Raw genomic sequence first — 24,209 nt, 5'->3', positions numbered from 1 at the left:
GTAATGTGCCCTGTCGGATTGCTCGTTGTCTCAGCTTCATGAGGCGCATTTTGGAGTTTGAATCCGATGCCTCTACGCTGAGCAACATGAAGTCTACCTCGAAGTCTCAAAAAGTGCACAAACAATTGGTCCCTTACGTTATATCTTTCGCGCTGAGTGTTTGGTTTTGGTTCCAACGTGGTCAAACTTCCGTGTCTCAGTTGATCTCGTCTCGTAGCTACTACGATTGGTTTGTACGGTGCCTCGTTTGAGTTCGATTTGCCCTGCAATTTGCTTGATTGTACCGCGAGATTACAATCCGAAGCTCATACGTTCTGTCAGAGACTCTTGGTAGCTGCACTGAGTTCTCGTGTCTGTCGTGAGGGTGAACTCATGGCGGGAAGGTCAAGAGTGCGAAATCATACCCGTGGCATAATTCAGATTTGAAGTGTCATTCAAAATTCGATCTGATTTGATCTGATGGCGCTCGGGCCTTGTTGATATTGACCGCCTAAACTCCATTATGGTGCTTCTATGTCTTTTTTATATTGGACTGGATTGTACAGTACCTTCACTTCTTAATTTTTATTTGATTTTCTTTTTTGATGATATCAAGCATCAAGTTTGGGCAATAATGAATCTTTGGGTCACATGGAATCCTTATGGTGGCAGTAGTTGCTAATAGAGGAAGAATTTGATGAAAGGAGGAGGCGATTCGTATATCTCCTCGATATAATTCCAACTCTCAATCGCTGAGCTACTACAGCTCGAATTACTTAAGAGTTATTTATGCTTTACTATAAATAAAGAAATTATATTGATGAGCTGTTAATGTCTTGTGTCTCAGCCCTAAGGGTGTTCCAAGCCATTCAACGACTTTCCAAGCCAATGCTTAGTTCGGAAGGTCGCGCACAACTGTACTAGATTTTGGGTGTTGATGTCTCAAATGGTTCCAAGAGCAACTTCAAGTCGAGTGTAACTTCCCGCAGAACCAGGAACAAGGCTCCAAGCATCTATTTCAGCTCATCATGTATGTACATAGTAAACTGCTGTACATAATACGTGGCCACCACAAGGAGGGAAAACCGCTGCATATCCTGCTACTCCTAATATCCTCCCATCTACATAGCCACTCAGGACTGCCCCATCTCCTCACGTGTAATAACGGGGGGTTGCAAGACCGAGTCTCGTTATCCCCGCTGGCTGTTCTGACAGGCGTTCAGGACTGGCCCGGAACCATACGCACGTCAATTGAGTGCCAGCTGCTAACATGGGCGTGTGAGAGCTCCATTTTCTAGGAACGCAAACGGCACTGTCCGCATCGCTTGTGTTGGGCACAATTTCTGGATTAACCATCGCGTGTAATCAATACGAGAAATATTTATTGAAATTGCACGAATCGTTTGTAGAGATATTGAGATAATCATAATACCGCTGTCCGAGTCGCTGACGTTTTTTCAACAGTGTAAAAAAATATCATACACGAATCGTTTGAAAGGGTTTTGAAAAAGTTAAATTCGGTTATAATCAGTCGAGGGAATCTACCCATAAGTTCGATGCGACTAGTTCGAAACTGCTGGCAAAATTTGTAGCTCTATTCTCAGCTCTTCCTGAATATTCTATTCGACATTTTCAGTAATTTGGAGTAATGGATGAGCGCTAACAGTAAAACACGTGACTGTTGGCCGTTATTTATCATGAGCTGACGTTGCTCAGGCTGTGTGGATCAGTCCAAGCAGCCCCGAAGACTCGTAAGCGTCGTTGTCGACTAAGGACATTCTCGCAGGAACGACAGTGCGCGCCAGCCAATTAAGGACACGTGGTTTTTCAAGCAGAAAATTCCGTCAATCACATTTCATTATTCATGATCACGTCTTCGTTGTGAAGTGTGATTGGCGGAATATTTCTTGGAACCCTAGCCTGAGCCACAATTGATCTTCCCAACGTTGCGCGCCAAAACCACTTTTTGGCATGTGCCAATGAAATATGGTACATTCACCAATTTGACCTGCTCGTCGCATATTGTTGCCCCTTGCGGTACGTCAATGTCATACCTAACACCTATGAGTCATCGCTGATAAGCATCAATTAGAATGGGAAAAGGTCCTCTCTTGGGCCCAGAAGAGCGCGCGTCCATCTCGGCTTTTCGACGCTGTGGTCTTTCACTACGGCGGATCGAAGTCGAGATGGGACGCAGCAAAACAAATATTGCTGCATACCTTAAAGACCCCGAGGCCTATGGCCAACGTTTTCAAGGTATGAAAAAGTTTGCTCTTGTTGGCAGAGAGGAACGCTTTCTTCTTCGTGAGGCCTCCAACACTGGCCAATGAGCGAGAAGACTCAAAACAACTCTCAACATCTCAGCGTCTCTTCGCACAGTTCAACGACGTCTTAAGGAGGCCATCAACCTCAAGTATGAAAAGCGAAAGTACACCCCAAAACTCGGCAAGGCCCACGTGAAGCCAGGGTCAAGTACACCAAAGGCAACCTCCGAGAGTCACCCAATTGGACTGAAATCATTTAGTCTGACGAGAAAAAATTCAATCTCGATGGACCAGATGGTTTTCAGTACTATTGGCATGACCTTCAGAAAGAGCCTGAATCGTACTTGACCCGCCAAAAAGGCGGCGACAGAGTCATGGTTTGGGGAGCTTTTTCGGGTGCTGTGTGTCCGAGCTTGCCTTCTTAAATGGTACCCAAACATCGGAGAAGTACATCGACACGCTGGGAAACTATATGTTTCCATTCGCGCATGAACACTATGGCGAAGATTTCGTGTTTATGCAAGACGGAGCCTCCATCCACCGTGCCAAATCGACTATGAAGTTTTTGGCCGATCAAAAAGTCAAGCTTTTTGACCACCCCGCGCTGTCCCCAGACCTCAATCCAATCGAGAATGTGTGGGGAGTTCTTGCGCGTCGGGTCTATGCCAATGGCCTTCAATTTACAGCGAAGGCGGATCTCATTATGTCCATCAAGACAGAGTGGTCGAAACTCAGCTTGTCGTACCTCAAGAGCCTTGCAAACTCAATGCCAAATCGTTGTGTCGACGTGGTACTTGCCCGAGGAGCTAAGATCGACTACTAGAAGTGATTCTGTTGATAGTTGAAAGCAATGACTTTGTATGTGTCGAAAATTCAACTTGTACCATAATTCATTGTCGCATCACAATATCATGCTTTTGTGTAGTCGAGAAATATTCGAGCCGAATGTGGCTCGCCACTCGACTTTTCTTTCTATCGCTTCCTCAAGGGTATCACCTCCAACTATAAGATTGTTTGGCGAAGTAAAAGCTTGCTGAAGGTTGAAAATGTTGGTGTCCTTAATTGGTTGGCGCGCACTGGAACAAGCGAAAGTAAGTCCGCATCACGCTCACCGCTCACGTCCCCCCCAAAAGTACTGACAACCAAATCCACACTAACTGAAAGTCAAACTGGACGACTGTGGACGTTTTGCATTTTTTGGAGAGAAGAAATTGTTTTTGCATCCAAGGCCATTCCGCTACTATCACACGCGAAATTAAAATTCCGGCTCAACCAAATATAAATACGTTTATACTTACACGGGTCATGCCAGTTGCCGCCATAAATTCAAAATCATGGTGCATTTCGGCGCTGAGTCGCAGCTGCTTGATTGCAACTTTCAACACAGTTTGGACCCCTCCACTGTACGCGCCCTGCACGATATACATCCAACACTATTGCTGGAGATCGATGAATGCCTTCGAAATGGTCTCACTACAAAAACCAAGTGATATATCAAGTGAATATTTTGGGTAACAAAAGGTGTTGCGGTTCACAATATGTAGTGTTCTTGGTTGCGGTGACTTGTGTGCATTGAACTCGATGTCGTCCTCAACAAATTAGGTAGTTTTGCACACACGACAAGTACAATAATCAGCTCAGCCTACCTAGCACTTCTTTCCACGTTGCGACTGCAGAAGTCGAAATAGCACCAACTCCGAAAGCGCGGCGGTGGGTAAAAAATAGAATTTGGCCGGATTTGACGACTGGGCGGCGTCACACTCAACAACTACATCAAGAGATGTCTCGTGAGGGGAGCAAAGTGACTTAAAACAATTTCTGTATACGAGACGACGATTACTGGTCATCATCTATACAGTTTGACCTGGGGTCTGTCTGTCGACCATATTCGCCAGAGGTGTATTCCATCACGTACTGTACATATACCTTCGCACTGATTGCGAAGAAACATACTTGAAGCTGTTTGACGTGACAGCATAGGCTTTGCATTCGTTCTTCGGATTTACCCTGCTTCCAATAGTTCGGGCATAATTGTCCTTAGCTGATATGGGAACAAGGGTAATGTATTGGTCACGCGACATTTATCGTGGAAGCACTGCGACGGAAGCGATCCGAAGCTCACATTACAACTTGCTACTTGCATATGAAGCGGAACGTTCACCGCCATCGATACCATCTGGTCGACGTAGCCAACTATGTCAAAGTCGAGGCTGACAACCTCTAGATATGGTGTGCACGTACGTGTCCGCAATTCCAGGAGATTGCACGTATAGTACGTTTGGAATGGCTAGTTGCCCTTGGTGAAGACCATTTCGCTGAATGGTTCCACGAAATGTTTATTATCCTGCCATGGGAATTCTGGTTTGTAATATCTTCTGGTGTTACTTGAGCGCTGTCGCATCACCAGTCCACTTAAAGGCATCACAAATGGATCAAGCATGTCGGTTAAAAACTGTCGACCTCGTCAACGTATGTAAGTGACCCTTTCAGTACTTCTGCGCTGGATAGTTAATTTGTTGTTTGGAACCTTTGCAACACCTATACCCAATTATGGAGAGATTGTGCTTGTTTGCTTGATCCACAAGCGCAGTGAGATGAACAGGCGGTCTCGAGTCTCGGCCTTCAGGGCCGGAGTCACCTTGCGGGGTCGACCAGACGACTATCGGATGGGCAAAATCTGCAACCTCATCCGAAGTCGAACCCGTCTTTGAGCGACATGCAGCCAACGGTATGCCAACACAACCTCCCAGACTGCATGTATGCCGCGCAATCACACATAAACTCGTCGCCAATTGTTTCGCACTATTTGCCATCATTAGATGATCGTCGGGGCATCAGGGACACACAACTCCAATGCATTGAGCGGGGTAATCTTGCTGACGGCATCGCACAGGTTGAACATAACGGACGCAGTGCTTGCTGGGCGTTTACGGCTCGGTTTCCGCGCCAACAAAGCGCTGGGGCCGTTCATTCAACCAGTCGAGGGAATCTAAAATGCAGGTATTATTCGCGAGACAGGAAGTATTACTCAAAGCACGTACATACGTACACAATCATTTTGGTTTTGGTGTGATTCTCCATCCCAGAAAGATGACGCGTTGAACACATTGCGCCCACTAGCAAGTACACTGTACTTTGTGATTTTTCCATCATGTCAAAAGAAGTGTTTTGTCGAATGGTGTCGATTTTAAACGAAGCAATCCACAGCTTCGGCTTGCATTCGAACGGCATTGCGTCGGCAACAAAAATTCGAGGAAGCGCATGATACAGCACCACCACTGAAGTCACTACACATAGCTACAATTCGTATAAATGAAGGATTTTAGTACGAATAATTTCCATTTCAGTTCCAAATTGTCCAACTTTTGCGGGTAGGCACTTGTTGTGTGGCACTTTTGTCGTCCAACAGCAAGACTCTGGAACTGCCCTCGCCAACAAAGCGTACCCACAGAGTCATGCGCCACCCCGCTGTTGTCTCGTCCATCCATGCCTTTCGCTGGCACGACCCAAACATGTCTTCGGGCATGATTTTTCCAACGTAGAGTCCATACGACCTTCAGGCACACCTTTGAAGACAACCTTGGGCGGTGGCTTCTCGTTGGCGTCACAAAAGGTAGGTCGATACTGATCGGATGATAAAAATCTGTGTAAATTCAAAATTGAAGTAACAATTTAAATGCAAGTCGAGTTGTGGAAGTTTTTAAATGACTTGCACGATACTCTCGGAGAGGTTATACAGTGTGCAACAAAAAGGAAAGGACAAGGGGTAATTGAGGCTTTTCCGGAATGTTTCAATAGAAATTCAACATGTGAAGCTGCTATTTAAGCATTTGTTGTGCACAACGAGATGAACAATGAGCATAATCCAGAACCTTCAAAGTAGTGGTAGTTAAGGAGTTAGTGTCGAATATCAATTTGTTGTTGCGGCACATATGAAATGACTATAATCTTTTTTCTAGATAATGGTGACACAAGCAAGGCACGATATACATCCTTTGTAGCCGGGATATACTTGGTTTCGTAGGTACCAGCCAGGCGGTTGACACTGGCGCGTTGTGCAGGCACCGACTCGACGAAAGGCCACGTGCCTATCTTGCCGTCCCATCACGTGCTGGTTTTGTTGATGTATCTTGGGCACTCAACAGCGCTGAGGAACATAACCCGTGTAATGTACCTTTTGCTTTTACATGTTCGTTGTGGTTCGTGTTCCCCATGAGCCAAGCAGTACTTACGAGTGAACTTTGAAACTTAAAACCATTTATCGTCCAGATGCACGTAGTGTAGCATGTCCGACAGATGCATATCAGTCTTGGCCCTTGTCATGGCAAACTTGAGGCGACAGTATTTGTTTGCGCCCGTTAGCACTGGACGTATCGCATTGGATGTTGTCTGCGCCGGCACTCAACGCCAGCTACCGAACTCTCGTCGGTAGACTCGATGACAAATCCAAAAGTAACTTCATTCAATGCGGGCCGTGGGGCTTTGTGAGATGCCCATGGGAATAGCCCCTACCCTACTTCGCATTCACTCTGACTCACACACAATCCTGCACGTGAGACCAGAGCCGAGGTTAGACCGAGAACACTTCGCCCCTACAAAGGGTGGCCGCACATACGCTCAAGGTCCCCTACCATCTTGCGCACTCGGTCATCGTCGTTTTGAGCCGTCATCCAGCGGACAACGTTGGCTCCCAGGAAGACTCAATGTCTTCCAGTCCAAGCCACTTGACTTTCACTTGCCAGGTGCCGTCGTGGATACGGAAGTCTTCGAGCTGCTCGACATAAAATCCGTCGTCTCCAAATGCGATCTGCGCCGTCAGATCTTCGTCCAAGTCACGGCCGCCTTCACTATACATCCGTAGGCGGCAGACATGGTGCAACGACGTCGTGGCTGGTGGGATGAGCCGTTGAACTTCTATCAGGTGGTCTGAAACCACCTTAACAAAAACGATAAGGTCCGTTCCAGCGAAGTGTCAATTTTCCTAGATGCTGCGTCGCCCGTGCCACCAGTACAAAATCACCGAGCGCGAACTTCGCAAGTTGAGTGGATGGTTGTCGGTTACGGCGGTTGCGCGCCTTTGCACGTTTCGACGACGATGCGATTTCAGAGATCGTTTGTGCATCCTGATGAGCGCTTCAGCTAAGTTCTCCACGTGCTCTTCGCTGCGGCGTTGACCCAATCGTTTGTGGCCGGCCCTACATCACCCAGTCGAACGAGAGCCGCTAAAGGCGGTGACGCAGACAATGCCGTGAAGGCAGTCGTTGGTGCCACGCCACCGTGTCGGTCGGCAGGTGGTTGGTTGAGGGCTGACTGGACCATAGGCAGCAAACTCGGCCATTCAGAACTTTTCAGTCGCATTTCGCTGCACAAGTCTTCAACGTCCGCACAATGAGGTGGTTGACGACCTCAACAGTGTCATTCGCCTAAGGACAATGCGGGGTGACAAAGTGGTGATGCGCCCCCATCGATCGGCGCAACTTGTCCACGATGTCGCTTTTGAAATGGGAGCCACAGTCCGACACCCAGGTCTTCGGTACGCCGAACAGACTGAACCATTCCATCAGTGCTTGGGCCGTCGCCACAGCCGTCGCTGTGGCGCTTGCATGCAAGCGGACAAATCCGCTCATGTCGTCTTTGATCACCAAAACGTACATGTCGCCAGAGGCCGCGCGAGGGAGTGTAAGCCAATCGAAATAGATCAGTTCGTTTGGGGCGGTTGCATGCAGTGCCTCTCACCATGGTCGTGGCACAACGTCACCGTCGACTACCATACAATGCAAACACTCGCGAACAAAATCCGCAACGTCGCGCGCCAAACTGGACCATTCGAACATGGATGCCACCGATGCAGTTGTCACCTCAATGTGACGATGACCCGCAATGCCGGCGTGAGAAATCACGCATTGGACCTGCTGCAGCTGGGATCCAAATCTTTGACGACGTCATCACGAAACATTGCTTGACTTCGTCCCAGGTGGAACAGGCTTCACGGTCGGGTTGAGCACGCTGAATTTCCAGGATTTCGTAAACACAGGGCCACGCAAAATCTGTCGATTGCAGAGGCGACACCAGCGCCAACTTGGAAATTCGTGCTGCTTGCTCATCCAGGCGCGGGCTTCTCCATCGTCTGAGAAGATTGCCCACAAATTGTCGTCTCCAGACACACCCTCAATCACGTACGGAAACGTCGTTATCGTGAGATCCCAACGTTGTAGCTTGAGGGCCTGGTACTTGTCATACCCGTGCTCGATGCCAACGGGTTGAACATGTATGTACACAAGGCTGCGGTGGTCGGTAAACAGTCGGAAATTTCGCGGACGTATAAGGAGGTACTCCAGACGTTTACAGGACTCGATCACCGCGAATGCTTCCTTTTCCACGATCGGCCAGTGCTCGCTAGCGTATCGAAAGGCTCCGCTCAAAAACGCCAAAGGCTCGTGGCACTGCTCTGACGCAGGCAGCGCCAAATCATCGAACGGTACTTGCGTAGCGATTGCGCCCCAAAATTTCTCGCTTGAGTCAGTGTACAAGGCCACCATCTTCTCGGGATCAGGGTGGGCCAACAGAACCAAACGACGCAGCGTCAACTTGACGTGGTTAAAACACTTGAGGTGATCGTCGCACCATCCCACGGAACTGAGAAGTACTCGCGCGAGCGCCGTCTTTTTTCGTGAGTCGGAGGCTTTAGCAGCAATGTCCAGAAGTTTCGTCAGGGGGGCAACCAGTTAGGTGTATATTGGGATGTTCGCACGCATCCAGTTTGTTGCGCACAGGAATTGCTGTAATTCAGCTGCCGTCTGCGGTGGCATGAGGTTGCAAAGGCCTTGGACTCGGTCAGGAGCGTGTGCGACGCCGCTCTCGGAAATTTCTTTTCCACACCATATTGTCTTTGTCATGTAAAACGCACACTTGCCCGGATGCAACTTGAGGCCGTACGCTTGGCATATTCCTAGCACGCGTCGTAGCAGCAGCAGCAGTATATCTTCAGTTGTGGCGGCGTATCCCAACAGGTCGTCGAGCCAGCCCAGGACACAGTGCATCAACAAATACCCAAATAGCTCGTCGACAACACCTTGGCTGTAGGCTACAGCATCGGACTGTCCCATGAGGACACGCGTCGGTGTGACGACACCAAGCGGCGTCATGAAAGAGTAAAACTCCTCCGAGTCGGGGTGGAGGGGCAGTTGCCAATACCCATTCATTCAGTCCAACGTAAAAGAGACCTTCGAGCCTTGCAGAACCGACATCGCGACCGCAAGGTTGGGCAAGGATCACGTCATTAGCTCAGTGCATGCGTTGATTGGCCGCGAGTTGATCGTCATGCGGAGGTCACCTGGGGTATTCTTCGGAACGATTATTGGTGCTGCTGCCAGCGTGACCGGGTGCTGCGATAAACAAGACCAGCTTCTTCCAAATCCCCCACGTGCTGTTCCAAAAATGCCAGATGCGTCGGGGGATAACGTAGCAAGCCAGGCCAGACTTCACAGGCGTTGATCCCGGCTTCAAACGCACCTTGAGCGACTCGACTCTCACAGGGGGATCGCGACCGAAGGAGACACGAAACACATCTTCGAATTCCAATAGCATCGCTTGGAGCTCGCTCACGTTCTCGGGCGCCATACCTTCCGTAATGGCGGCGTCGACCTTGGACGCTAGGAGCGCTTTAATTTGCGCCGTGTCAGGCGATCCACTGAGGTCAGGTGTTGCGCAGCACATCCCTTCGTCCTCGTCGATGTCGTCGTCTACCTGGCCGAACCGCAGAGTCCGATGCATAGCCGTGCTCGGCACCACCGTTGACTCCTCCGAAATATCCCAGACAGCGTTTTTCTGTCGCGCGTTGTTGCGCAAACCTTGGTCGGTATATCCAAGGATCTTCATAACGGGTAAACCCAGCGTCAATTCGATTGCAGGAACCGTCTCATCGACCCATGCGCGCAGCCCGCGCAGCAACAGCGGACCATACGCAGTTTGAAACTGTACGCGTCCCAGGCAAACTTGTTTCGTCACATTGATTGGACGGCTGTCCTTTCCATAGGGCTGCAGGTTGATCGATCCCATCTCAAACACTTCCGATGACGCACCAGCAGCTAGCAGCGCCGACACAAGCCCGCCAGACGCCATCGTCAGATCTGCTCCAGAGTCTAGAAGTGATGCGCTCACTGGCACGACGCCGTCGACCACAGTAAGTAAAGTTTCTCGACCCGATGTAACGGTCAGGTTGTGAATCGTCGACAATCGACCATCTTGGGGCTTCTGTCCCTTCGTGGTGTCCCCGCGCCGTTGTGCCAGGTTTTGGCATGGCTCTTCAGCAGGGCTACTGCTTCGTCCTTGGTCACCGTAGGACAGTTCCAAACTCTATGGTCTGGTGACTTGCACTTCAGGCAACCACCTTGGGGGTAAACCCGGGCGTGTCGGTCGGCGTCGAGCTTGAGGTAACTGGCTGCCCCTTCGACAGGGGTACACCCGACCTTGCGCCGCCTTTGGCGCGTCGTAAGTGGCGCTCGGTTTCGATTCTTCTTCGTAACCAACGTAACGTTCGTGGCCGATTGCAAAGTCGCGCAGCCATCGCACAAAGCGATACACATCCTTTTTCAACGCCTTGTTCCATGGCTTGATGGCATCCACAATAGTCTTGACGATCGCAGCGCTCTCTTCCCCAATCACCCAATCTTGACGGTCGCGGCGTATGGCCCTGACATGCCGTCCAGCATGCGACCGATGTGCGAATCGGCGTCGGTGATGGACATGTCGAAAACTACCGCCGCCTTGATCCGTTTCTTCAAGGAGTCTAACGCTCGTGGGTCCACCTGGTACGCCAACATGAACCATGCGATCCATTCGTCTTCCGTTACATCCTCTGGATCCTTGTCCATGTCCCATTCAGCGATGCGTTGTTTCGTCGCAGGCTCGATACACGCGCGCACAGGCATAATAAACGGACGCAAGCCATTGGCTGTTAGTGCATTCGATTGGCTGATGTAGAAGTTGTACGCCGCCATGAACGTACGCTCTCCTTTGTAGATCCCTTGAACAAAGGACTCTTTGGCAAGGCAGGCGCGTTTTGCAGGAACCCGTCACCTTGACCCATATCGTCGTCTTCCTTTGACACAGCTGGGTCGACGGGCACCTTGCGTGTCTCGACAAACGGCTGCTTTGGAGATGACCATTCTTCGTCGATCGCGACAGGTTGACGCCGACCCTTGGGCGATCGAAACAAGCGTTCCACCCTTGCTCGTGCTCGGGGCCGGCTCCGACCGTCGACGTCGGCTTCACGTAGGGTAACGTCCGTACTAACTGACCGGTTCGAACGAGAGCGCGCCCGCGTAGATCCCGCTTCGTCATCGTCGCTCCCCGGTAGCTCCATGTCGAGTTGAAATCCAGCCCCACTCGTGGGGGCCTCCATGCTTCTTGCTTGCTAGCTTGTCCAAAGACAGCTTAAGAATTCTTTGTTGTCTGCGCCGGCACTCAACGCCAGCTACCGAACTCTCGTCGGTAGACTCGATGACAAATCCAAAAGTGACTTCGTTCAATGCGGGTCGTGGGGCATTGTGAGATGCCCCATGGGAATATCCCCTGCCCTACTTCGCATTTACTCTGACTCACACACAATCCTGCACGTGAGACCAGAACCGAGGTTAGACCGAGAACATTGGAGTGGACACGGAACAAGCCGAGATTCAAGTATCGAACCCACGACTTATTCCTTTTAAATGGTTAGATGAAGGTGCATATTCTGTCATTCCAGTGTTTTCAGATGTTGAACGAATATGTTCGTTGTGCAAGAGGCACCTGCAGCAGCTTGGCCTTAACTTGCTCGGTAGTGTAAGCTATTTTTCATACATATTTGTACCGTACTTGCACTTGGCATCGAAACCAACCTCGTCGATCTTCCATTGATAAAATCCAACGTCAAGTTGTAACTTAATATGGTAACTTTGTGACTGGCTACGCCGGTGCCCATGGCATGATGCGTATTCGTAGCTACAATTGCTGCACCTAGCCGTCGTCTTGACCGAGTTCGACGAGGCCAAACTCTTACTAAGCGACGTCGCGGCGCAGAGAAAAGAACAGCCCGTGGAAGGACGCGTCAACTTTTGGTCTCAGACCCAGTCAATATTTGGAAGAGGAGGTACGGACAGCGTGGCCGCCAAAAAGCGGATGGTGCCCGAGTGAGCCGTGGACAGCCGGTTGGCATGATGACGCGGGCGAGCATCGTGGCTCGGTGCCACGGAGTCGTCTTCATGCAATCGAACGTGTGGCGCCAGGTCGCCCGCGGCATTGCAGCGCCTTCTATCGTCAGATTTTATTACCACACGAGGTCGTGGTGACGAAGTTGAACAAACTGGTCAAGGTGGACCACCACGACATCAACGTCTATTTAGGCGTGTTCATGTACGTTGTCATGGCGATGCTGGTCCAGCTCGTCGGCCTTCGGTGTCGCCCCGTCTGCAGGACAGCCGCGACATGGTGGGGTCAGGATCGTGGCGGGATTCGTGTGTGACTCAACAAGGACGCGTTCAACCAGCTCGACTGAGGTGTGTTTCAGTGAGGGTCGATGCCACGCCGCCCGCGTTCATCGACAACAGGCATGACGAGAGCGGCATCTTCACGAGGTTTCCCACCGCTCAAACGTTCAAATTCGCTCGCTTCTAGGCATCGCTCCATTCCCCAACATTTTTGCACTTCCGACGCGTCGTTGAGTTCACGTACAAATTGTGGGCATTGAAGATACGTGCGCACTTGGTGGCGGCCTCGCAACACGAATGCCCATGCGTTTGGAGCTCGATTGCGACGCGGTACCAGTTAGACCGAAACTACGTCGTCATCCCGTCGAACAACTCACACACAGTGTCTCGTGCACAGTCTAGGCGTGCTCGTCGTGAAAGACGTGTTCGTGCATTCCAAGGGCAGGTAGGGGTGACGGTGACGACAGTGAGGATGGGGCGGAGCCGGACGCTATCGCGCGCGCCGGTGGGTCCATGCATGTCTTGAAGCGTCCTCGACGCACGTGGCACCGTTTGACGCGGCAGCACCTGCCCCGCGCGCCCGCCACCACTGACAAAGTCGCGACCCCAATGCACCTCAGCGACACCGTGTTTTATCCTTTTCGAAGCGACTCCTCTGTGGCGGGTCAGCCATCGTTTAAAACGAAATCACGTGGACTGCCCTGCCAACATCCGCATCGACCAACCGGGTGGAGCAACTGCAGTGAGGGAGACGATGCACGCCGACTTTAAACGAGTGACGAGTGATGCAAGGGCTTGGGAAAAACAAAGCAGTTCGACAACACGCTGCTGCGGTCGCACACGAAGCGCCATCGCTCCTAGTGCCAGTGCGCGAGTACTTGTCCGTGCTCATTTCCCCCATTGCCTCGAAAGGCCAAGCTAACAATTGCGCGGAAACTCCGCTTTCAACGCCGACTCGATCGCACAGGAGAGACAGCTCACGATGCGGACCTACGCGATGGAAGCTGCTTGCCCCCAACCGAGCCCGTGACGACTCGACCCTGGGAAAAGCTTGACGAGCAGACGGCGGTAACAAAAGACAGATGTGCCTCGAAGAAGCAACATCTACTGCACGAGAGCATCACGACCAAATTCCATCACTACCCCACACCTGAATGCTCGAGATCCATTCATGCAATTCACCTGCACCTACCGAACTCGAGCGCGTCTCGTCCGTTAGTCCCCTGATTGCGATGTGGCGAGGTAGGTGCGGTGGATCTTCGCCTGCCTCCAGACTCATCTCCAGCACCGCCAGATCTGGTGGTCACTCGCGTCCTCCGCATTTTCCGACCAGCAACTCGAAATGTACATCCGCTTGGTACATTAAACTTGGTGCATCGGTGGGACGGCGCGAGCTGTGTGCTACTCGGCATCATCCAGTTGGAGCGGCTGCACGCGCGGTGGGATGTTTTTTCGTCGGTTCGCGCCGTTGCAAGTTGGAACATTGCAAAAAGTCGACTCGCGGCAATGGGCGGCGTGGTACCCAAGGGCCGACGCAAGCTTCGCTGCGATTTTGGTCCCTTGAATCTGCAGGTTCAGCATGGACATACACCGAAGGAAGTTCTTGTAGAACTCGCAGTGGCCCTTGTGCGCGGAATCGTTGCATGGTTCGTCTGTCGATGGACACGTCGCGACGTGAATGAGAACGTCGTTCAGGTCCGACACCGTTGCATCCATCTATGCACACACAACACGTCAACTTGGCGTGGGACGTCTCCATGCAAAGGCACGAACGAAGCGCTCAAGCAGAACGGCTGAGGTCTTCTTGACGCAAGGGGGACAGAAAAACGACCCTTCCGGCACTGCGTGGAGACCAACGCAGTACGTGTGGTAAACTGGAAAACGTCGTCACGATGTGAGTGGATGCGAGGCAGTGCGGCACGTACCTTCGTCACACGAATCGCAAAACATGCTATCGCCAGCGTTGTCATTTCGGTGGCAAACGGCACAAGGTTTGTCCGATTCCTGCGAATTAGCAAGGTCATTCTATGACGTCGGAGGACGACGACGAACACTGGAACTTACGTCATCGATGTCATCGTCCGGGTCGGATACCTTTATCGCAACCGCGGGTGTTCGCGGGCGATCGCTGCCGTCGTTTTCGTATTCGCTCATCTCGTCCATCGGGTTCCAATATGTTTTGTGGAGTACATCCGAGTCTGTGCTTGACGACGACGATTCCAGATTCAACGGCACGGTCTTCTTGGGGCGCTACACCATCACGTAAGTCGCGGCGATCACAATGCGGGAGATCATACCGTGACTTCCTTCGCAGCTTCCTCGGCGAGTTTGAGCCGCGAAAGGATCTGGTAGCAAGCACCTTTCATCTCCTTGAGCCGCTTGTCCTTGTTGAATTCGGCATTCCAGTCGTACTCCGCCACCGCGGACATGGCGGCGATTTCAGCTTTGAACGTGTTCTCAAGTACGATCTGTCCTTACGTACGAGCGCACCTAAATGAGAAAAATGTATTTAAAATACTTTACAAGGATAGTGTTACAAGATAAACTTGATTCAAGTAGAGGACTCTATTTTAAATACCTTGCAACATGACCGGACTTGAGCGGGTGGGGGAATCCAGCATTTGCCAAGACACATTTGGAGCGCAACGTCCCCGCCGCCAATCCATTCCGCCGCCATGGTGAGCGGATGTTCGCGGAAGCAATCAGGATGAATGCTCATGGAATGATACGAATCTACTGTGTAGAACAAAGCAAGTGAAGAAGCCGCCGCCAATGCTGCCGGGCAGCAGGACTCCCAAGAACTCACCGTTTTCGTCCAGAGTTTGCTGGAGCAAATGGTATGCAACGCGACCCTTGCCATTTTGTTCGGAGCTCACACGGACTCTAGCAATCCCGATTTGCGCAAATGTCGGAAGCCATCATTGGTCGCATCGATGAAATGGGCAGCCGAATCGACGACTTGGAAAAGTCGATCGGTGAACTCCTGGAACAGGTACGAGATTCGCGTCAAAGGTCCTCCCCGTCAAACTCACACATGCGTGCCTTGGCCAGACAAACGCAAGCGACGCCGCCGTGGCTGCTCAAAAGCCCACCGCTGTCGGCACTCCTAAAGAATAGTGTCGTTCCCGTGGAAGATGGTGTCGTCCCCGACGTTGTCGTCCGTATCATCGAGACCTTGATCCAACGACGTGTGTTGTCCCATTATATAATCCTTCTGCTCGTTCCCTATTCTGTCTTAAAATCCAAACTCTTCTTCGTCGTGGTAGTGCAAAGACGTCGACTTGAACACGCGCACCGACACTTCCTCGCCGCATTCAACGAGATGGCTGCCCGGTGCTGCGTGCTGGTGGGCGTGACGTCCGCCGAAGTCAAAGTCTTCGCTGCCTGTAAAACTCCCCACGACGCTCATCTCGCTCATGCTGCTTCGGACGAAGCTACCGCCACCGACGCTCACGTAGCTCCCGCTGGTCATGCTCACATTGTCGTCTTCGTCATCGTCGTCGCCACTCTCGCTGTCGCCGTTCTCCTGCGCTTCATACGCCTTCATGTGGGTCTGGGCAAGCGCAAACGCTTCCGAGTTGCCCGAGAACGTCGGGTCGGCATGCTTCCAGTACAAATACAGCGGCCCGATGAATCGGAACGACCTGCGCAATAAATATGGATCGAACGGGAAAAAGCACATGGACGTGGACGACGCGCCATTCGGGTGGCTTCGCTCGAGCGTCTTGGCCGACGTTTGTTTCATGCCTTCCCACAAGCTTTCAATCGCGTCATCCGACACAAGCCCGAGCAGCTCGGCGACGTTCATAAACTCGGACGCGACGGCGGCGTGGAAGGCCGCGTGCCGCATCGGGTGGATCGCGCTCGTGAGGACGCGAGTCCACCCGAGGGATCGAACAAACGTGTAGCCGGCTTCCGTGCCGCACAGTTCGAGCCCACGAAAGCACACGATGTAGCATGCAGACTGGATCAAGTCGACGACGCATTTATCAACAGTGGGCGGCACCGAGAACACCGCGATGGGCGTCGTCGCGGTGGTTTCTTCCAGCACATCGATTTGACCGTGGATGTATCGCATGACGTGAAACAGCGTGTGCTTGACTGCGTTCATGCTCAGGTATTTGGCTCGCGCCACGTACGATGCCAGGTACGACGAGCAACTGAGCCGCGTCACGGGGGGAACTTTCGCGTCGAGCGCGACCGAGATGAGCTGGGACAAGAGGAGCTCCTGGTGCTCAGTTGGTTGTTTGCACACGTAAAACAAGAGGAATTGCGGGTACTTGGACCGGTGCGTGTTGAGGATGCTCTGGTCAAACGACTTGAGCAAAAAGGAAAAGAGCCGCGGGTGGTCGTGCGCTTCCAAGTATGTGAATGTGGCGAGCATAAGGTGGTCCAACTTGTCTGCCATCTCGTCCACACCCTTCATGTTCTCCGGGTCCACGCACGTGTCGTCGTCGAGGAAATCGTCCATCGTGAACACATCTTCCTCCGCCGTATCGAGCTTGATCTCGACGTCGATCGCTACGAGCTTCTCCACAACAAGACCAAGCACGCGCTCTTGCAAGCCCTGGCATACCACACAAACCACTGTGAAGAAGCAAGTGGTTGAACGAAGGCCAGCTCACGCAACAAGCGGTCGACGCACGGGACTGCCGGTGTGGACAGAGCCCGGCAGGCCGTGACAGTGCTGTCACGAGCTGTCACGACCTGACCGAGCAGCCCGCGCATGCTGCTCTCGAAGACGACGGCTAGGAACATTTGAATTACCTTGGCGTACGTGGTGAGCTGAAACAAGTTGTTTAAGTACGAGAGCTGGATCGGCGTCTCGAGGCGCTTGTGGGGATAATAGTCGCAGAGGCAGTGAAACACGTGGTGGATGGACGCGGGTACGAGCTGCAGCACCTTTTCGAAAGCGACGTGCACCGCTGCAAACCGCTGCTGCAGTACCACTTCAAACTCAGCGTTCAGGTCGGCTTCGGATGGGCCGGCATGGATGGCGGGAATGCTGACGCGGCGAGAGAGCGTGGATTTAATTTGCACCGCCAATGGCGAGACGGACACAGGTGCGGGGCGGGGCACACGTTGCAGGTTTCGCACGAGCATGTGGATCGTGGGTTGGAGGAACGACGTGTGCGCTGTGACCAAGTGCGTGATGAGGCGGATGTACGCTTCAATGACAGGCATCGTCGTAAGAAAGTCGAATGTGTAGATGCGGTGCACGAGTTCGTGGTAGGCATCCATGTCTTTAGTCAACGTGGAGATGCATCGGGGCAGGACGAGATAGAGTTGCCTACGTTCTTCGTCGTCGCTAGTTCTCTGCGATGCCACACTCAATGCTCATCCAAACAACTACTCTGTCACAGGACGACGCACCTCCATTTTGGATAGCAGCACATTGTACGTGACAGGGTTACCCTGAAGTCATCACACGCCATTAGACATGGTAGCTGAAGCTGGGTGGAGACTGTGTGTAGTCTACCTTGAGCTTGTAGTCCAATGCTGTCTGCACAAGGGAGTACATGCCTGCAAGAACATCTTCATCGGCTGTGGCCGGCGCCGGCGGTGGAATCGATGTCGATTGCGGCGCCATCGCAGTGTCCATGGCAGGGACGCTGTTCATGTGTGGATTGGGTGGAAAGCGCGCATATCCGGATAACCTTCAGCGGAACGTTCGGATAACTCACAGGTTTTTTATAGCACACTTTTCATACAAACTTCAAGTTCGACGTATAAATTATATTGCTCCAAGGACGAAACATGTCAACATGACATATACGACGGGATAAAATAGGGATAGATATCAGAGCTAGTCGCTGGCTTCCTTGGCCGCCTTCTTGGCCTTCTTGGCCTCCTTTCGGGCCTTCTTTCGCTGTCGTGCCGCTTCCTCTTCTTCAACTTCGCTGACCGTTTGAGACGACGTATTCTCATTGGTGTCATCGGATGATCCAGAGGCTCCAACAGCGTCTCCTAGGATTGCGGCCATCGCCTTGGCATCGTACGCGGTGGCGTTCTTGTTGTTGATACGCTTGGCATACAAGATCCTTCGACTGATCGAGGTTTTCTTGTTTTCCTTCTTGCTTTCCTTTTTTGCCTTCTTCTCCTTCTTGGCTGGCTTGCACGAGTCTGCTGTCGTAGCAGCAGTGCCGTACGATTTGTTCAACGCAGCCAAAACGTCGGCAAAGTTTGAGCTCGTCGAGCTCCACCCCGTGACTTCGGCTTGCTTGAGACTGCAGCCGATACCTAGACCTTCCGTACGCTTGACAATCGTGACGTGGGTCGCTTGACCTTGGAGATCCTTGCCGACACCTTGGCCAGCCTTCCACCCCATCTTCTCGAGCATCTTGTATCCGAACTTGGACGTGTCCGACGCCCATGCTTTGTTCTGCAACCCGCCAAGTTTGACCATCACATGCTCATCATCGGCGATTGCGGCGGCCATCGCAGGTCCAGGAATGTCCTGTTCCCCTGTCTCCACCAGGTACCATACACAACGAGGGCCAATCAAATGCCGATCTCAACCTACCCGACCAATCAAATCGTTCGACTACTTTTTCTCACTCCACCAACCACTGCCGCATTCCTTCAACATGACGAGTTCCATCGCCGCGTCCGACTTATTTCCTGTGATCCATGCGTTCTTGACGACTTGTGGCATGAAGAAGACCGCGAAGGCGTTGGCCCAAGAAGCTAATAAGGTATTCAGGACGACCTGTGGTTCATGCGGGGAAGCTCACACTTGACATCGTCAGGAGTTCACCGCATCGAACAACGTCGACTTGCTCGAAGTGTACAAGCACTACGTCGCGACGAAACCCCAAAGCTCCAGAAGCAAAGCAAAAGAAGAATCATCATCAGACTCTTCTGACGAGGACTCTTCCGACGACGACGATGTCAAGAAACCGGCACTCGCCGCGAAAAAGGTTGTTGTCCCGGCAAAGAAGGCCGCATCGTCATCTTCCTCTGATACGTCGGACGATTCGTCCTCCGAAGATGACAAACCTCCTGCGAAAAAGGCGCCTGTTGTCACTGTCAAGAAAGTCGTTGCCACCAAGAAGGACGAATCTTCTTCGTCCGACTCGTCGTCGGATGACTCTTCCGAAGACGAAAAACCAGCGGCGAAGAAGGCTGGTGTTGCGGTGAAAAAGCCCGTGGTTGCCGCCAAGAAGGTCGTGGTAAAGAAGGACGATTCGTCGTCTTCCTCTGATACGTCGGAGGATTCGTACTCCGAAGATGACAAACCTGCTGCGAAGAAGGCACGTGCTGTTGCTGCCAAGAAGACGGTCGTTGCGACCAAGAGGGACGATACGTCCTCGTCTGACTCCTCTTCGGATGAATCTTCGGAGGACGAAAAGCCAACGGCGAAGAAGGCTGCTGTTGTGGCGAAGAAGGTTGTGGCCAAGAAGGACGATTCGTCGTCGTCGGACTCGTCGTCGGATGACTCGTCCGAAGATGAAAAACCAGTAACGAAGAAGGCTGCTGTCACTGCCAAGAAGCCTGCAGTCGTCGCCAAGAAGGTTGTGTCGAAGAAGGCCGAGTCTTCTTCCGATTCCTCGTCGGGGGAGTCCTCCACCGACGACTCGTCGGAAGATGAAGCCCCTGCCAAGCGAAAGCTGCCTGCGTCCAAGTCGACCCCTTCCAAGAAGCAAAAGGTAGAAAGCAGCAGCAGTAGCAGCAGTGGCTCGAGCAGCTCGTCGTCGGAATCGGACTCGGACGAATCGGACAACGAAGACGAAGTTGCCAAGGAAAAGGCTCGTCGTTTGGAAGCTGCAGCGGCTGCAGCGGCGTGGACGCCCAAAAAGATCGAAGCTCCCAAGATGGTAGCAGAGAGTCTACATATCATGCACCATTCATCATCATGTTGTAGCCTGCTGCCGATCAAGCTCAAAAAGGAGTGCCCTTTAAGCGTGTCGATGGCGAATTTTGGAGCACGCAAATTGTTGATGAAACCCTTCGTGACAACAGCTGTGAGTGTTCAGGATACTTTGTGAGATTGACTTCATTCTGAACGTAGATGCCGCCACTTTCGGGAATGACGGTGTGGGTAGCAAGGCCAACAATATCCTGGTCAAAGTCCGAGGGAAAGACTTTACTCGGGAAAAGAACAAGAAGAAGCGGTCGACGTATTTGTGTGGTGCCATCGATTTGGGGTCCAACTCGTTCAAGTACACTGACTAAATCCCTACGAAGCTATATAAATAGACTCAATGTTTTATGCAAACCTGTACTTGGATGCTGGTTCGATTTATGGATCGACCATGTCAGTCTTCTTCCGGCGTCGTGATGGCTTGGGCAGTGAGCTTCGCTGCTGATTCAATTGTACGCCTTGATGCTGCAGTTTGACTGTTGCTCGTGCACTCCGCTCTCTGGCAAGCAGTTGTTCGTGTGCTCCTTGGGCTTGACGAAGTTGCGACGCCAAAGTTCTCTTCTTTTTCTCCATATCCATCAAAATCATTTTGGTCTCTTGAATTTCTTGCTTGGCTTCTTGCAACGCCTTGTTGCCGTTGTCAAACTGGTTTTGCAGCTCATTGCACACGACATGACGCTCTTCATCAATCAACTTTTCCAACGCGTGGTGCAGAACTTGTTTTTCAAGCGACTTCTCCATAGTGTCCTTGAATTCTGACCATTGCTTCAATTCTTGTTTATGCAGTTGTTGGACATAATCGTGGCGCTGTATCCACATGCCCTTCTCCTTCAACTTGGCTTGGAGTTTTGTGTTCACTTCGTCTCGTTTTTCCAGCGCATTGTCTCGTTCCTGTTGGACATCGAGAAGTTTGCTATGCATCGAGTAGTACGCAGCTGCAAGTTGGCTCTTTTGGGTAGCAATACATCGACGCTTTCGTCGCAAGGCCTCAATTTCACGCTGTAGGTTTATTGTGATGGTACGATGCCTTTGGTCCTTAGTACTCCTGTGCTCGTTAAAGTCATGTCGAACCAGTGTATGAGTCATGGCGATGCAGAGGTCCACGAGGCTCGCCGCATCTACCCTACTTCGATGTTACTGTACCTCACTGCTACTCCATGCGTATCCACTGCCATCCCGCCTGATGGCTCCAATACTTCCTCCATCGACCGGCGCCTCTCGACCTTTCTTCGCGCGCAAATTTGAAAATGACATGTTTGAGGGAAAAGATATATTTTGTAATAACCTATCCTGGCATTATATTTCGGCATTTTTAACCAATCAGCGTACGAAATAATATTTCCACTGGCCTCAACTTCCTCATCATCACAGCCGCCATTCTCGACGCCATGACCGCCGCCTTCGTGCGCGTGGCTCCCAGAAACATCGTCACCCTGAAACGAGGCATATATTCAACGATGGTGATGCAACTAGATGCGCAATTGGTATTGGCCTGCGCGCGACACGTAGCGCACCCACTTGGTCGTTTGGTATGAGCTCTTCTCGAACACTTTGAGGAATCGGACGTGGAGTCCCGACGACGTGAACATGGGGACTTGGAATTCCACCTGGATGGGCGGACGTGACCACACCTTTTCCTTCGTGCCCTTGAGCATCTCAATCTCGGCGTCGAGCATGCGTTCGAGGGTCCCTTGGAACTTTCGAATTTTCCACACGATCGCGTGGTGCTCCGGCGCGTGTTTCGCCCTACGATCGCAATCGTGAGGTCCGTGCGTTTTCCATCAGCTTCGATGGCGTTCAAACACGACGTACGTTCCGATGGGGACAATGATCTTGCAACGTGCCGTGTTCTGGGGCACAGGTATCTTGATCACGAGGTTCGTGGCAAACAATCGAGCGCTGAACGTCGCCGCAATCTAATCCAACGGTCAATTCACCGCACGTTGACATGGAACGCAACAACCTTGAGCGACACGGCCATGCGCGTGGAGCTGCCTTCCTGATACGCTGGCATGATCTTAAATGGCAAGTTGATGTTTTCCGTGACACGGTATCTGCAGGACGACATGATTATAACATGTGCGACGCATTGAAGCATGTCATGATGCATACTTCATCAATTCGAATTCTCCATCGGGCGGGATGAAAGTAATCGTGCGGTCCGCATCAAACTTGCCGAGGCGGACACAGCGATGGAACGTGCAGTCGTCGATCTAGACACGCGCTCTGTGAACATGGTAACGCAATCGAGTCGTCGCGTGGTACCTCGACTTCCTTTTGCGTTCGCTTCTGGCCTGGCGCTTTCGCGGCGCCTTCACCCTTGAGCATTGTCAGCTTGTCGTTTAACCCGAGCTACAACGCAAACAAGTCATGTCCGATGACTGGCGCGAGACGAGTGGATGATGTCCACACCTTGCATTCTGGCATGCCCGTGAGTAGCGTCTTCATTACGACTTGGCCGACCACTTCGTTTCGAAGCACCGCTCCGTTGGCAGACATGAGCAAGTTGACGCTCTCGAATACGTCCAAGTACACTTCGTTGCGCTTGTACTTGATTCCTTCTCGGCGCCTTTGTCGAAACGTGAAAAATCCACAGCATGCGTTTGAGGTCGTCGCTTACCAGTCGATCGCACCGGTGATTTGCGACGTCAGTTGACCGGGTTGCGCCGTCGATGCAGCAGCTTCCGCCTATTCGTACCCCCACAAGCATCAAGAATGACCATGGAAGGAAGATCGAAGGGAGAATTGACGTACCGACAAGGAACCCAGATTGATATACATCTTGAGCACTTCCGACGAGCAGTTTTGCGGGTAACCGTAATCCATCGTTTCTGCATGTGCGAAAAAGGCGGCGTGAGGACATGGCGCACGTCCACGGAGGAGATATCGCCGCACCGTCGAGGAGCTCGTACACCAGTGTGAAGTTGTTTCGAATGCTCTCCTACTCAACGAAATGTGACCATGGAGATTCCATCACCCCATGCAAGGTTTCGTCTACCTCGTTGTACTTCTTTCCCATGTAGTCTTGGAAGATGCCGTTGATGTTGGTAAGGAATTGAAACACCAGTGCTGCCCACATCCACAAGTTCCATGAGTGCAGATCAATATGAGCGCATAGGCATGGTCTTAGTACCCGTGTTGATGTTCGCGCGGGAGACGGCGACAAGGTAGAGGTTTTCATGGCGCGTGTACAGGAACGAGCATCCGTCAATGCTCTTGATAGGGGGCAAAGATCCCGTTTCTTTGGCTGCAATCACTTGGAGCCGGAACGCATCCGCAGCGCGTCGACTGACGTCGTCTCTGTACAGGCGGTTCAGCACCACTTCTCCCTTCTGGGAGATCAAGAAGAGCCCGCTGATCATCGCGTCGGTCGTCACGGGGAGCGAAAATGGAAGGTGGGAAGATTGCTCGCTGGTCCAAATCCGAAACCGCTCCAATGTTTCACTTGGATTTTGTATGAAACACATTGCCCGATCTTCCGCTTCGCTTCCGGATAATATCTGAAACCGTCCATCATCACCTTCCCATGGTCACCTGCATGCGCGGCCACTGCCGTCAGGTCAGCGGGCGGAATGAACAGTGCCAAGAGCGTCGAGCGAGGCTAGGGCAACATGGACGTTTTGGTTGCCAGCGTGC

The 24,209-nt window shown here is 51.9% G+C and overlaps 9 protein-coding genes across 10 annotated transcripts; 2 read left to right on the top strand and 7 right to left on the bottom strand.

Moving 5' to 3' along the window:
- Positions 1-9,572: 9,572 nt before the first annotated feature.
- On the bottom strand, positions 9,573-10,364 carry H310_01656 (hypothetical protein; the record flags this gene model as incomplete). The annotated part of the gene is made up of 1 exon (XM_008864840.1): positions 9,573-10,364. The coding sequence occupies one exon, from the start codon at positions 10,362-10,364 to the stop codon at positions 9,573-9,575; it is 792 nt and encodes a 263-aa protein (XP_008863062.1).
- A 539-nt stretch (positions 10,365-10,903) lies between these two features.
- Positions 10,904-11,646, bottom strand: H310_01655 (hypothetical protein; the record flags this gene model as incomplete). The annotated part of the gene is made up of 2 exons (XM_008864839.1): positions 10,904-11,268; positions 11,322-11,646. 2 exons carry the CDS (start codon positions 11,644-11,646, stop codon positions 10,904-10,906), a joined length of 690 nt encoding a protein of 229 aa, XP_008863061.1.
- Positions 11,647-14,058: 2,412 nt separating this feature from the next.
- On the bottom strand, positions 14,059-15,148 carry H310_01654 (hypothetical protein). The gene is made up of 5 exons (XM_008864838.1): positions 15,007-15,148; positions 14,774-14,959; positions 14,635-14,713; positions 14,483-14,583; positions 14,059-14,425 (listed from the first exon to the last, which is right to left on the bottom strand). Exons 1-5 carry the CDS (start codon positions 15,136-15,138, stop codon positions 14,111-14,113), a joined length of 813 nt encoding a protein of 270 aa, XP_008863060.1. The 5' UTR covers positions 15,139-15,148; the 3' UTR covers positions 14,059-14,110.
- Positions 15,149-15,384: 236 nt separating this feature from the next.
- H310_01653 (hypothetical protein) lies at positions 15,385-15,826 on the top strand (the record flags this gene model as incomplete). Its single annotated transcript, XM_008864837.1, has 4 exons — positions 15,385-15,387; positions 15,454-15,546; positions 15,597-15,701; positions 15,761-15,826. The coding sequence occupies 4 exons, from the start codon at positions 15,385-15,387 to the stop codon at positions 15,824-15,826; spliced, it is 267 nt and encodes an 88-aa protein (XP_008863059.1).
- A 62-nt stretch (positions 15,827-15,888) lies between these two features.
- On the bottom strand, positions 15,889-18,340 carry H310_01652 (hypothetical protein). The gene is made up of 4 exons (XM_008864836.1): positions 18,189-18,340; positions 18,083-18,124; positions 17,477-18,025; positions 15,889-17,276 (listed from the first exon to the last, which is right to left on the bottom strand). Exons 1-4 carry the CDS (start codon positions 18,327-18,329, stop codon positions 15,945-15,947), a joined length of 2,064 nt encoding a protein of 687 aa, XP_008863058.1. The 5' UTR covers positions 18,330-18,340; the 3' UTR covers positions 15,889-15,944.
- A 90-nt stretch (positions 18,341-18,430) lies between these two features.
- Positions 18,431-19,173, bottom strand: H310_01651 (hypothetical protein). The gene has a single exon (XM_008864835.1). The coding sequence runs from the start codon at positions 19,146-19,148 to the stop codon at positions 18,516-18,518; it is 633 nt and encodes a 210-aa protein (XP_008863057.1). The 5' UTR covers positions 19,149-19,173; the 3' UTR covers positions 18,431-18,515.
- A 2-nt stretch (positions 19,174-19,175) lies between these two features.
- On the top strand, positions 19,176-20,954 carry H310_01650. Of its 2 annotated transcripts, XM_008864833.1 has the most exons (4): positions 19,176-19,404; positions 19,459-20,526; positions 20,574-20,673; positions 20,721-20,954. In XM_008864833.1, exons 1-4 carry the CDS (start codon positions 19,297-19,299, stop codon positions 20,882-20,884), a joined length of 1,440 nt encoding a protein of 479 aa, XP_008863055.1. In that variant the 5' UTR covers positions 19,176-19,296; the 3' UTR covers positions 20,885-20,954. The 2 variants fall into 2 exon arrangements, with proteins under 2 accessions (XP_008863055.1, XP_008863056.1); XM_008864834.1 differs by having other exon boundaries at positions 20,574-20,954.
- On the bottom strand, positions 20,952-21,620 carry H310_01649 (hypothetical protein; the record flags this gene model as incomplete). The annotated part of the gene is made up of 1 exon (XM_008864832.1): positions 20,952-21,620. The coding sequence occupies exon 1, from the start codon at positions 21,492-21,494 to the stop codon at positions 20,952-20,954; it is 543 nt and encodes a 180-aa protein (XP_008863054.1). The 5' UTR covers positions 21,495-21,620.
- A 378-nt stretch (positions 21,621-21,998) lies between these two features.
- On the bottom strand, positions 21,999-23,976 carry H310_01648 (hypothetical protein). The gene is made up of 11 exons (XM_008864831.1): positions 23,707-23,976; positions 23,572-23,642; positions 23,469-23,514; positions 23,328-23,404; positions 23,194-23,261; positions 22,986-23,142; positions 22,839-22,925; positions 22,686-22,786; positions 22,537-22,627; positions 22,386-22,489; positions 21,999-22,319 (listed from the first exon to the last, which is right to left on the bottom strand). The coding sequence occupies exons 1-11, from the start codon at positions 23,933-23,935 to the stop codon at positions 22,043-22,045; spliced, it is 1,308 nt and encodes a 435-aa protein (XP_008863053.1). The 5' UTR covers positions 23,936-23,976; the 3' UTR covers positions 21,999-22,042.
- Between the last annotated feature and the right edge of the window lie 233 nt (positions 23,977-24,209).

Source organism: Aphanomyces invadans, assembly GCF_000520115.1.
Source record: "Aphanomyces invadans strain NJM9701 unplaced genomic scaffold supercont1.2, whole genome shotgun sequence".
NCBI classification, from domain to species: domain Eukaryota; phylum Oomycota; class Saprolegniomycetes; order Saprolegniales; family Verrucalvaceae; genus Aphanomyces; species Aphanomyces invadans.
The sequence above is the reverse complement of the archived record's forward strand: the minus strand, read 5'-3'. Positions and strand labels throughout refer to the sequence as shown.

Bases quoted from the DNA above. Each gene is read 5' to 3' on its own strand.
- H310_01654 (XM_008864838.1), bottom strand. From the start codon at position 15,138: ATGTCCGCGGTGGCGGAGTACGACTGGAATGCCGAATTCAACAAGGAC. The intron at 14,960-15,006 runs GTATGATCTCCC...GTGATGGTGTAG, and splicing joins AAGCTGCGAAGGAAGTCACG to CGCCCCAAGAAGACCGTGCC. The intron at 14,426-14,482 runs GTTCGTGCCTTT...GTGTGTGCATAG, and splicing joins CCGTTCTGCTTGAGCGCTTC to ATGGATGCAACGGTGTCGGA.
- H310_01652 (XM_008864836.1), bottom strand. From the start codon at position 18,329: ATGAACAGCGTCCCTGCCATGGACACTGCGATGGCGCCGCAATCGACA. The intron at 18,026-18,082 runs GTGCGTCGTCCT...GTGGCATCGCAG, and splicing joins TGCTGCTATCCAAAATGGAG to AGAACTAGCGACGACGAAGA. The intron at 17,277-17,476 runs GTAATTCAAATG...GTGGTATGCCAG, and splicing joins AGCTCACCACGTACGCCAAG to GGCTTGCAAGAGCGCGTGCT.
- H310_01648 (XM_008864831.1), bottom strand. From the start codon at position 23,935: ATGATCAGCGGGCTCTTCTTGATCTCCCAGAAGGGAGAAGTGGTGCTG. The intron at 23,143-23,193 runs GTAAGCGACGAC...GTTTCGACAAAG, and splicing joins ATCACCGGTGCGATCGACTG to GCGCCGAGAAGGAATCAAGT. The intron at 22,320-22,385 runs GTACGTCGTGTT...TTGCGATCGTAG, and splicing joins ATCATTGTCCCCATCGGAAC to GGCGAAACACGCGCCGGAGC.
- H310_01651 (XM_008864835.1), bottom strand. From the start codon at position 19,148: ATGGCCGCCGCAATCGCCGATGATGAGCATGTGATGGTCAAACTTGGC.
- H310_01650 (XM_008864833.1), top strand. From the start codon at position 19,297: ATGACGAGTTCCATCGCCGCGTCCGACTTATTTCCTGTGATCCATGCG. The intron at 19,405-19,458 runs GTATTCAGGACG...TGACATCGTCAG, and splicing joins TGGCCCAAGAAGCTAATAAG to GAGTTCACCGCATCGAACAA. The intron at 20,674-20,720 runs GTGAGTGTTCAG...TTCTGAACGTAG, and splicing joins AACCCTTCGTGACAACAGCT to ATGCCGCCACTTTCGGGAAT.